At 30.9% G+C, this 12509-nt stretch overlaps 1 protein-coding gene across 2 annotated transcripts; it reads left to right on the top strand.

Annotated features, from left to right (window-relative positions):
- Positions 1 to 4019: 4019 nt before the first annotated feature.
- Positions 4020 to 10572, top strand: LOC146885976 (receptor-like protein kinase ANXUR2). Of its 2 annotated transcripts, XM_085674106.1 has the most exons (3): positions 4020 to 4342; positions 4487 to 4792; positions 9937 to 10572. In XM_085674106.1, exons 1-3 carry the CDS (start codon positions 4150 to 4152, stop codon positions 10323 to 10325), a joined length of 888 nt encoding a protein of 295 aa, XP_085530232.1. In that variant the 5' UTR covers positions 4020 to 4149; the 3' UTR covers positions 10326 to 10572. The 2 variants fall into 2 exon arrangements, with proteins under 2 accessions (XP_085530232.1, XP_085530231.1); XM_085674105.1 differs by having other exon boundaries at positions 4026 to 4792.
- The last annotated feature ends 1937 nt before the right edge of the window (positions 10573 to 12509 follow it).

The raw sequence follows: 12509 nt of genomic DNA, 5'->3' as shown, positions 1-12509 counted from the left end.
TAAACTCTAAATAAACAAGTAATTAATTTGCTGTTGGAGAATGTTTTACTAAAAGATCAACATTGTTTTATTTTAGAAAACTGAAATATGAAATGCGATATTTAATAATCTTTGTAAAAATAACAAATTATAAAAAAATTATATTTATACTGAGTCAAAAAATCAATGAGCAAGTCATACAATAATCTATTTATTAAGCAGATGAAATATTTGTGGCTAGAAACCAAAGTTGCTAACAATGTGTAATTTTCTATCTTTCTGGCATTGATAGAAGATGACAAAATGTTGATGTTGAAAGAATAGAGTATCTTAGAATCACATTGCATCCAAATAAATGTTTCTCTTGTTACCGAGAAGTTTAGCCTTTCAACACGTGACAATATCATAATGGTAGATTTTTGTACCGTCCAGGGAATGGCCGACCTCAACATGCTCATTTGTATTCCGACTCGATAAATATTTATCATAAAACAACGAGTTTCAGTCACAGACCGAGGTGACAAGCATTTGGGCCGAGGTGGCCGAGGTGACGATCATTTGGATCGAGGTTGTCGAGGTGACAAGCAAATATCTCTGGATTTTAGGAATAATCACCCCCCATACGAGATTTCAGGAGAGAATAGTGGAGAAGTGGGTAGGTTGGTTAGCTAAAGATCTGACAGTAAGATAGCAGTTTTAAGACTGAAAGACCCTATATATACATGAAGGACGGGTGAAAGAGGGGAGATTCTCGGACGGCAAAGTTGATTCTCAATTCTGGTTCCGTCCCTAATTCCAGAAACAATTTTAATATCCATCAACAAAAAGATTTTCGGACGCTCAAATCAACAAAATAGTTAAAATCTTTTTAATAAGAGAGTATGAGTACGAGAGTATGCTTTTCATAAAAAACACTAATTATATTTATAGTTTTTTTTTTTGTTTAGAAGTCCTAGTGCTAAAACAGATAGATAATTAATGTGATATCGGATAATATTAGTGAAATAACGACTTGCCTCAATTAATTAATAATAATAATAATAATAATAATGTGTCAATATTCCTCTTATACTAAATATTTTATGAATGTACAGTATTAAAAAATATCATGATGTAATCAAACCATTGAGATTTATCATAATTATTGTTATTACGAGAATATTTGTTTTTACGGGCATACCTTGAAATATCTTCATATTATTGAGGCTTGATGTACTTGTTGAACATCATTTAACCTAGCGACATTCTTTGGAACTAAGGATGGCAACATGGCGGAGACGGGTTTCGTTATCCCATGTCCATACTCGTAAAAAAAATTTATCCCCATTCCATACCCAAACCCAACGGGTATCAAAGTTTTATCTCATCTCCATCCCCACCGAGTAACGGATATAATCCCGTACCCATACACGTACACGTACCCGTTTCCCTACTACTTCAATATAAATTTTAATTAATTTTTATAAAATAATAAAAAATTACGGTAAAGGAAACATAATATTATCAAATATTCAATATTAGGAGGATAGTTGTTTCTTCAATATCAAATACTTTGAAATAAATTATAATTGTTTAAATTTTATATTAGAATACCAAATAAAATTTCATGAGAACTAAAACATTTATTAAATTTGCAAACTGCAAACCATTAATAAAACTTAGTTGATAAAATTTGAAAATATTTTAAAAAAAAATTAAAGGAAAACAAATATTCAAATTAAAATATATTTTAAATATTTGCTTACATCAATTTTTTAAATTCTAGTGAATCTCTTTTTTTATACACTAATAAAAATTATAATACTTCACTTAATCAAAATGACGCAAATAACAAATAATAAACATAATAATAAAATTTTAACATGGATATTGTATCTTTTGTATTCCAATATATGTTGGATGGTGATAAAAAATTATTCATGGAAAATTACATTAAATTTTGATATTGTAGTAAATAAAAGTTATTTATACAATTATAGTGAAAAAATTACACTATGATTGATGTAATGAGTTAGAAAATAAAAAATAATTAGATAAAATATATTGAAATAGTATTTTACATGATGAAAATAAACAACAAATAAAAATATTAAAAAATTAACAAATATGTGTCTTAGAAACAATTTGACAAACTATTGAAAGAAATTGCACAAAGAAAAACAAATGTATAATTAAGGGTGTGATAAGATGAAAAATACCTTAGACATCTAAGAACACTTTTCAAATATCAACATATATACTAAATGGTTGAGAAATAATTGTTTTAGCGAAACAAAAGAGTTCTTTAAATGAAACAAAAATTAATAAAAATAAGTAAAGAGTTTTTTTTTTATATTACCTAGTAAATGAAAGGTTTATGCTATTAAACACTTAAATTGAGAGTATTAAACATACTGAAAGGAAAATATACAATAAATAAAAATATTAAAAAATAATAGAAATATTCAAATATGAGATATAATTTTTTTTTAATATACATACATCATTTGTTGGGAATAGTCCAAGTGTGAGTCAAAGTCTCACATTGGATAGAAAAGACAAAGTTAAACACTATATAAGAATAAAGACCCATAACAACATTGCCTTAATGTTTTGGTGTAAAAGTGGTGTCTAAGGTCTTATATGTGTAAGACTAATAACTATCATCATTTAACATAATTACATAAATGTTATGATAAGATGAAAAATATATTGGAGATACGAATGAGTTTCATGACAAACCAAATAATTAGAAGAAATAAAAAATTGAATATATATATATATATATATATATATATATATATATATATGGGTTACTTAATTAATTGTGAATATTTTAATAATTTAAATTATGACGGAGATATGACGGGGACGAGTATTATGACAGGAATATGTACATCCTCATAACCATCTCCATACCCAATTGAAAAAGTTGGGGATTCCCCTACTAATACCCATACCCCGTCAATGCGAGATTCTCTATCAAAACGGATACGGATTCGGACAATACCTACGAGGACGGGTTTATATGTCATCTCTATTCGAAACATTGTACAATATCTTCTCATGTACTCATCGGTTGTTCATCTATCGTTAATAGCGGGGGATCCAATAAAACTTAAAGAGTGTAGTGTAATTTTTATTTGGTGTGTTCCTAGAAAGCCTAAAATTTTATCAATTAAATGAACTAGTACTCTCGCACATTCTTTCTTAAGGAAAGTCATGACACAAAATGAGAGCTTTGAACAATGGTTAGAATCTCAGAAGAAACAAACAAATTATACATAAAACATTTTTTATAAACGTTATGTGGAAATTTTGATAAAAGATGAAGAATAAATTTAGTATTTCGAGGTACATCCTCCATAAAAAGAATTCTAGAAATAAGTATGATTTTTTCATATCCCAAAAATGTTCCGTAGAGTAGATATAAGCAAGTCTAATCTCATAACATATTTTCACAAAATGTGGAAACCCAAACGCATATACTTAGAGAAAAGATTCTTATTATGCATAAGGCATAATAGTAAAAGAAACTATTTTAAGTGAATAAATTCATTCCATCCAGTTAGGTTTGTCTGGAGCTTTTTCTTATCGGTTTTGGTTCTCTATTTGGCCCAGTCTCACCAGTTGGGTTGTTGCTGTTACTCAGCCCACTAGTGCCACCATCTCTATCATTTTTCGTTTTGTTAGTATAAGTTTTGAAAGATAATTGTTAGTTTTTAAATAAATCCTCTCAAGAAATTGGAAAAATTAATTATTTGTCTGAAATAAATTGTGTCCACAATTGCAAGATGAAAGAAGGGAAAGTGACTAGACGTTTTCCTCTTCGTTTTCAAAAGGGAAACGCGTAAATGAAACCAAAACAGGACAGCCTGTTACAATGATTGAAGAGGGGTAGAGATCGTTAGAAATACTCTAGATGTGAGTAATAAATCCCACGTAAGATACATCAGACAACATTAAATATTATAATAAAGTCTTATAACACTATTTTATTTTACAATTTTGAAATAAAAGTGATATTTAGAATCACATAAATATCTTAGATGTCTTATACGTATAAGATTACTTTCATAAATATTTAGAATCAATTCTTTCGATGACTATAACCTGTTTGATAAAACATAACCCGACATAGATGAATGCTTATGGGCAAGTGTAATCAAGACGGTATCACAGACTCGAACAATGTTTCTCAAATGTGTGGGGTTCAACCGTTCGAAGCACACAAGTTCATCTAAGAGAAAGTATCCAACGATAATAGAAGAGCTGTGCCGTCAATTTTCTCTCGCCGATCTTCGGAAATCAACAAACAATTTCAACGATAGACACAAAATATGCTATCGTCGTGGTTGCTCTCTTCGTGGTGGAGTATACAAAGGTAGTCTTGAACATAATGGCGTCAATGATTATGCTGTTGCATTAAAGCGGATATGTGGGACACAAAACCAAAGAGTCATTGAGTTCAAGAAGGAAATTGAGTTGTTATGTCAACTTCATCACCCTAATTTGATCTCTCTTATAGGATTCTACGAGGGACAAAATGAGAGGATTCTTGTATATGAGTACATGTCTAATGGATCTCTAGATCGAAATCTGGAAAGAGGTGAACTTTCATGGAAGAAAAGGGTAGAGATTTGCATAGGAGCAGCACGTGGACTACACTACCTTCACGCTGGAGCCAAGCGCACCATCATTCATCGCAACATCAAACCTAGCAACATTCTTTTGGATGCAAACATGGAGCCAAAGCTTGCAGATTTTAGCCTTAGCGTACAGGGACAGCCTTTTATGTCAGAGCCAAAGCCAATTAAAGTAAAATATGTTGCAGGTAATGTTTTTTTGAATTTTATGATATTACTTACTATAACGAAATTTTGAGGTTTTTGCGTAATTTGGCAATAAAATGATTAGACAAATTTGAAAAAAAAAATTATTGGAAAATAGGTAAGTTTTTCTTGTTTAGCACAATTTTATATAAAGGAAGTTCAGCTAGACACATCTTCAATGCAACGATAATTCATGAAAGTCACCGTTGCAATGAAATAAATACATGTAATTTGTCCAGCCGTTAAGACTAAAAGGCTGCAATAGGGCTTAAGCTTCTGGTATGGTGAATGGGGGCTTCTCCCTGTACCCTAAAGCATTTCTTATGTAATCCAAAACTTTTTTTATTTCCAATTTTGTCCAAGCTAAAAGTTAAATCAAAAAAGAGAAAAAATAGTAAAAAAAATTCTTACCTGCATTCCACCCTGCACCCTTGCACAGCCAGCGAATCTCTGCACCCCAAAGTTTTTTTGATTCTTTGACCTAAAAAACACATTTAAAAGAGGTTCCCTTTTATCCGCTTCCTCCTCCCTCCTTCTTTGCCTCCTTCTTTGCCTTCATTTCTTGGAGAAGATCGAGCAGCAGCAAGCACCAACCCGAGTCCGTGACGACACTGAGAGCCACCCTTCCTGCAGTTAATCCACACACTCTTCTTCCAATTAAGTTTTCTCAATGAACCTATATTTGTATCTATTTATATATATGTTTTGTAATCATTCCATCTGTGCGAAAATGGGTCTGAAATTATTTTGTGTTATGAAACAGAATATAGAATCCGTTTCATCTTTTTCAGAAACAAATTACAAAAGCTGTTTCTGTCATTTTATGTCAAACGGAATATGGAAGTCGTTTCATGTTTTTCCGAAACGGATTACAGATGTCGTTTCGTGTAATGTTAATGTGAAACGGATTACAGAATCCGTTTCAGGTTTTTTTTCTAAACGAATTCTGAAATCCGTTTTGTATTGTATTTTTATATGAAAGGAATTACGTAATCCGTTTCTACACTTTCAGAAACGGAATTTGAACCCCGTTTTGTAAATTTCTGTTGTTATTTCTTTTTGTTTTATGTATTTTTTGTCTTGTACTCCTTCATCGCTCCCTTGAACCCAATCACTACTGTTCTTTCTCGTTGACGTCGACGCTTTATAGATAAATATTACAAATGTTAATAATTTCAATAGACTGATATCATTATATTAAATTTTTATATTTGGTTATGGTAAATAATGTTATTTAATTATAATATTATTATCATTATTTTTTAGCTGTTAAAAGGATCACAATTAAATTTTAAAATAATTATATTTAATTAAAATGTATGCATTTTATAAAATAGTGTAAGATCTTTTAAAAATAATTTTTTTGTTTGTAGTGTAATTTTTTTTTTCTTATGAAATATTTTATAATATTATTTTCATAAATAAATATTTATTAATATAGGGTAGAGAATATTACAATTATAAAAATTTTACTGTAGAAAAAAAATGATAATAACCCTTATTCTATAACTAAATGCAGATCAATGTAAGATAAAATAGAATGATCTTTGTTCTATAAATAGTCGATTTTATTAATATATTATAATATATTTATTTATATTAAAATTGTGAGAAAAAAAATGCTAAATATAAACATATAAACAACGTTATTCTATTTCATAATGAAAACAAAAGATTAGGGTTAATAACATGTAAGAACCCTTCATTTAAAAATTCCAGAAATGGAATACGTGATTCGTTTCAGAAATGTATGCAACGGATCTCAAAATCCGTTTGGAGAAAAAACATGAAACTTTAAGAAACGGAATTTGGAATCCGTTTCATACTTTCCTGAAACGGATCACGAATTCCATTTCGGAAAAAATTTAAAAATCTATGAAACAGAATTCGTAATCCGTTTCAGAAAAGTATGAAACGGATTCCAAATTTCGTTTCATAAAAAAAAGACATGGAAACTTTATGAAACAAATTCTAGAATCCATTTCATACTTTTCTGAAACGGATTACGAATTCCGTTTCATAAATTTTAATTTTTTTTCTAGAAACGGAGTACGTGATCCGTTTCAGAAAGGTATGAAATGGATTCTGGATTCTTCCAGAATCCGTTTCATAAAGTTTCCATGTCTTTTTTTATGAAACGGATTTTGGAATCCATTTTGATTTCTCTTTAAACGTATCACGTAATCCGTTTCACAGAATTAACGGGAAAAAATGAAAAACTAATATTGAAGAGGCTAACCTGGAGAGAAGATAAGAGGAGAGAATGGAGGACCTTCAAGCACAGGGAACTCACAAGTAACGCCTTCAACCACAAAAGAGAATGGAGGACAGTGACAATGAGATAATAAAGAAGAGAGCTTTCAAAAATAAAATGAATGAAAGTGAACACACAAACCTCGGACCAAGGACCACCACGAGAGAATGAAGCAAAGAAAAATGAAGGCAGTGGACCACAGTGAGCACAATGAGAATGGAGAATAAAGAGAGAACAAAGAGAACAAACGGGAATGGGAAGAAATAGGTATGAAATAATATGGGGGTGCAGAGACAGAGTTGACGCAGTAAATGAAATTTACTGCTATTCCACCGTTTTCACCAACTTTTACCAATAAATTAATTAAGGGTATAATAATAAATTTTGGGACTACCGGAAGAACCCTTGGAGGTGTAGGGAGAAGCGCCCATGGTGAATTCGTGAGACAAATCCACTAAAGATTTTGCTTTTCTGCTATATGACCATAATAGCAAAAGAGGTCTTCTCCCTGCACCTCCAAGTCTTCTTCAGTATCCCCAATAATTACCATTTTATCCCTAATAAATTTTTACTTGCAGGTGGGTGAAAGTGGGTGAAAGCAGTAAATGATATTTACTGCACCAACGGTGTATTTTTGTTTTGGTTTTTAACTGAGCTCTGCACCCCCAACTATTTCCACAACATTTCTTGTCTCCATCGTTTGTTGTCTCTGTTTTTTCTCCACAATGCTAGCGCTTTCTCAAGTGTCATCCGTGGTCCATGTGTTTCAAAGTGGCAGTGGTCCCTGCTTGTGCTTCATTCTCTTGTCACTTGTTCAAGTTGTTGGTTGTCCTTCAAGCTGGTCCAAGCTTCTGTGTCCATCGCTGTTTCATTAATTTTATTTTTGAAAGCTCCCCTCTTGTCTTCTCTGTCAGGTTAATCTCCTTCCAGTTTAATCATAATCATATTGAATGTTTTGGAATTTGATTTGAATGAAATGTTGTTTGTTAAGATCCATTTTGTAATTTTTTTTTCTGTGAAACGGATGTCGGGATTCGTTTTAGAGAAATGCAAAACGGATGTTGAAATCTGTTTCAGAAAAATGTGAAACGAATCTCAATATCTGTTTCATTATTATTTTTTGTTTTTTAATGAAACGGATGTCGAGATCTGTTTCAGAAAAATGTGAAACGGATCTCGATCTCCGTTTCATTATATTTTTTTGTTTTTTAATGAAGCGGATATCGAGATCCGTTTCATATTTTTCTGAAATAGATCTCGAAATCCGTTTCACTATTTTTTGACTTTTTTACAAAACGGATGTCAAAATCCGTTTCAGAAAAATATAAAACGGATCTCGATATCCGTTTCATTAAAAAACAAAAAAAAAATAAAGAAACGGATTTTTTGAATTTTTTGAAACGGATTTTTTTTTAGTGTTTTTATTTTTCTTTTGCTTGTTACGGAGGTGGAAGGGACCGGTGTTGTTTCAGCAATGGCGGGGTTGTGGCAGAGATGCAGAGGTTCGAAAAGGATGTGGATGTGGTTGTGTTAAAGTGGGTCTGTGAGAGAATTAAGGCATGTGTTTGGAAGAAGGAGAAGGTAGAGATCGGATGGGTGGTTTTGGTTAAGAGTGAGCGTGTTTCCAAAGTCTTCTATAGACTCCTGCCAATCATTCTCCCTCAATTCGCATCCATTTTCTTAGCCTTCTGTCTAAACTTTTTCCACTACAAGGAATAACAACGCATCATAAAGATCACTTTGGATTGTATTTGCTAGGGGTGTGAGTTCACCTTCTTCCAAAAGGGTGTGGTGGTGGGCTATCATTTCCTTTCCATGCAAGGACAAATTCTTTGATAAATGTGAGAGAGAAAGAAAGACAGAAAACAGAGATAGAAAGAGAGAGAGAGTGAGGTTGGTGCGTGGATTGTAAGTTGGTTGAAGGCTATTGCTGATTTTATTTTACAGTAAGCACAGGAAAGAAGAGGCAAAGAAGGGAGAAGTTGGTTCCCAGAACTCAATTGGAAACATGTCTCAAGTATCCATTCATTAACTTAATAATATTCTTGTAATTAAATACCTTCTTTTTTACTGTTGTTGTCTCTCTTCCACGCTCTTTCTGATCAACAATTAAATACTTTCTGCAGTAAATTTTATTTACACAACTTTCAACCATCTTGACAAATAAAAATTTTTAGGGTAAAAAGGTAATTTAATGAAAGTACAGAAGAAGGGTTGGGGGTGCAGCGAGCAGCCCCCATAGCAAAAGTGTGACTCGGAATATGTTATGGTCCTGTAATATATGGGCCCACCAAACGTAATACCCAAAAGCCCAATTAAATATTTTTGTTGAATATTATGAGTGAACTGGGGCAAGAAACGAAGAATACAACGCTTTCAACTGCATACACTTTTTGTGTTGTCCACCACAGGTTTGCTAGCAAGCCAAAAAAATAAAAACGAAAGAAAAGGAAATCATGCAAAGATTCACAACTTCATCCGGTGCAGTTGATAATTCGCAGAAGTCTTCATATGCACGACTTTTGCATGAATTCGTGTTCCCTGCACGACTTCACTTTTAAAAGTAAAAAATAAAGTTGTCTTCTTTATTCACAACTTCATTTGATTAGCATTAGCACGTAATTAACCAAATTAAAATTCTTTAGTATGTGATCATAATTTTATTACCAAAATCACTTTTTACATCCATGACTTGTGTTTTATTCTCACGTTGAAGCTGAAGTCGTGTTCAGTGGACACAACTTTCTTTGTATGAAGTCATAATTATAAAGCAAATTATCCATTCCTTTAAATTTTTTAGAATGGGTTCATTTTGTTAATTTTTCTTCGCACTAGAATGGCAACAAACCCTAAATTTGGTCAATTAGACTGAGATGATGCTTTCGTTTATAGGATCTATTGGCTACCTGGCTGTGGAGCAAATTTTGAACCTGACCATCACAGATAAAACCGATGTATACTCATTTGGTATGGTTCTATTAGAAGTTGTGTGTGGAAGAAAATATATGAAATTGTCAACAGAAGTGGAATTTTTGGGGAGGCCGGCTGAAGAGAAAGTTGATCCGAAAATCAAAGGAAAGATTGCACCTGCGTGTTGGCAAGTCTTCACAGATATCGTGCAAGGATGCGTGAAATATGAAGCAGATGAGCGACCAACAATGGGTGAGGTTGAGGTGCAACTTGAGTATGCTCTGTGGTTGCAGGAACAAGCAGATATCACAAACATCCATGGTGGTGATTATGTTTTATTGTCTGAAACCATTATCAACCTAAAGCCTTAGCGGGAAGATGAGCATGGTTTGTCATTGCACCAAGATGAAGATATCAATATCACATAAGACAGTGACTTAGAAGACATGTTTCATAGGTAATTTTGTGAGTTTTTTGAGACAAACAAAGCAAATGCCTTATGTTTGCAATAGTTAAGTTGAATTATGATATCTCTACCTTTTGTATCAATCCTTGTTTCAAGCATTTTGATGAATGCTGAAGTATAAATCTGAAGGCAGAGACGAAATTCTTGCTTCAGCCTATATTCCTTTTACTTCTCATGTTTATTCTGAACTCCATAACAACTTTACATTACTAGAAACTATTCTTCACGACTTATCCCAGCTACTTGTACTTTTACACAAAATTCCATCTATTGATAATTTTTATTTCAGAATAAGTACTTGTTTTTCTTGACTTTTTTAAATGCAATATAATTTTTTTATATTTTAAAATATTTGTAATTCAGATTATAAATTTACATAAACTACACAAATACTTGTTAATAATAAGTAAAATACTTACAGTTATAATTAACTTAAATCTTCCTTCTACTCCTCATAGTTTCGTACATGGGTAATTTTGTTGTCTATAAAAATTTAATATGGTCTCTAACGTATTTAAAATTAAACCATTTTAGTCCAATATAATATATCATCTAATTGATAAAAAAATCTACTATACTTTTGTAATTAAAATGGAAAGGTTATAATTAAATACTATTAATAAACTCTAAATAAACAAGTAATTAATTTGCTGTTGGAGAATGTTTTACTAAAATATCAACATTGTTTTATTGTAGAAAACTGAAAACTAAATACGATATTTAATCATCTTTGTAAAAATAAAAAATTATAAAATTATAAAAAAAATTATATTTATACTGAGTCAAAAAATCAAAGTCATGCAATTATCTATTTATTAAGCAGATGAAATATTTGTGGCTAGAAACCAAAGTTGCTAACAATATGTGTAATTTTCTATCTTTCTGGCATTGATAGAAATTGACAAAATGTTGAAGTTGAAAGAATAGACGTATGTTAGAATCCCATTGCATCCAAATACCGAGAAGTTTAGCCTTTGAACACGTGGATATATCTTGATAGTAGATTTTAATATCCATTAAATAATAATAATAATAATAATAATAATAATAATAATAATAATAATAATAATAATTTGTTGTAATTTCACTTATACTAAATATTGTGTAAATGTATAATATTATAAAATATCATGACTTAATCGGACTATTAAGATTTGTCATGTCATAGTTACTGTTATTATGAGAATATTTATTCTTACAAGCATATATCGGAATATCTCCATATTATTAAGGCTTAATGTACTTATTGGTCATCATTATTGGGTTGGGTAGGTGATAAAGTCTTAGTCTTTGTTTAGGAATGTTTAAAAAATTTGTATTAGTGGGTATCTACATATAAAACCTACAATGGGTAAGAAATAGATATTATAAATAGATAATTGCGGGTAACTAGTATGAATATTTTTTATACCCGCATGTTAATGGGACAGGTACGAGTATCATATTATTCGTACATGTGGATACCCGTACCCACTATACTATAATTTAAATTAAAAATATAATTAAAATATTAATGTATTGATTTTAAACGAGTTACTTTTTATCAATTGATTTTAAAAAAAAAATCATTTTTTTTAAACTGCCATTAAACACTATTTAAATGAATTTTTTAGATTTTTTTTAAAATTTATAAATGTTATGTATTTATTTTATTTAAATTTATGATTAAAATATATTGTTAAATATTTCATTTTATTTTTTTAAAATACCTACGAGTACCCGTGAATATCCGTAGATAATAAAATAATAAAACAATATGTAGGTATCCGCAAAATGAGTATTCGCACAGATATGAGAAGGATACAAGACAGATACTTATTCAGCGGGTAAGTTTACCGCGGGTAGGTTACAAGGAAGTATTACACCCACCTCGGTGGGTTGTTCAACATTTATTGTCATTTTTTTTTTCTCATAAAAAAACACATATATATGTTAGTTTAATTTCTAGAACTAAATAAATTTCCTACATGTAATTAAACTTTTTTGGTTTAAATACCTTTTTTATCCTCATTTTCGTAGTGCTTGTTTTGGATGGTTCTCATTTTGACAGAATGTTTAAAATGATCCTCATTTTTACCGAATGTTTAAA

The sequence above is a fragment of the Vigna unguiculata genome, chromosome 5 (genome assembly GCF_037176805.1).
Source record: "Vigna unguiculata cultivar grain cowpea cultivar isolate G323 ecotype 2 chromosome 5, ASM3717680v1, whole genome shotgun sequence".
Lineage (NCBI taxonomy): Eukaryota > Viridiplantae > Streptophyta > Magnoliopsida > Fabales > Fabaceae > Vigna > Vigna unguiculata.
This window is presented reverse-complemented; position numbering and strand designations above follow the sequence as displayed.

What these genes read in the sequence shown, in the direction of transcription:
- LOC146885976 (XM_085674105.1), top strand. Translation starts at nt 4,150, where the DNA reads ATGTTTCTCAAATGTGTGGGGTTCAACCGTTCGAAGCACACAAGTTCA. An exon ending in TAAAGTAAAATATGTTGCAG is followed by an intron (nt 4,793 to 9,936) that starts GTAATGTTTTTT and finishes TTTCGTTTATAG; the next exon opens with GATCTATTGGCTACCTGGCT.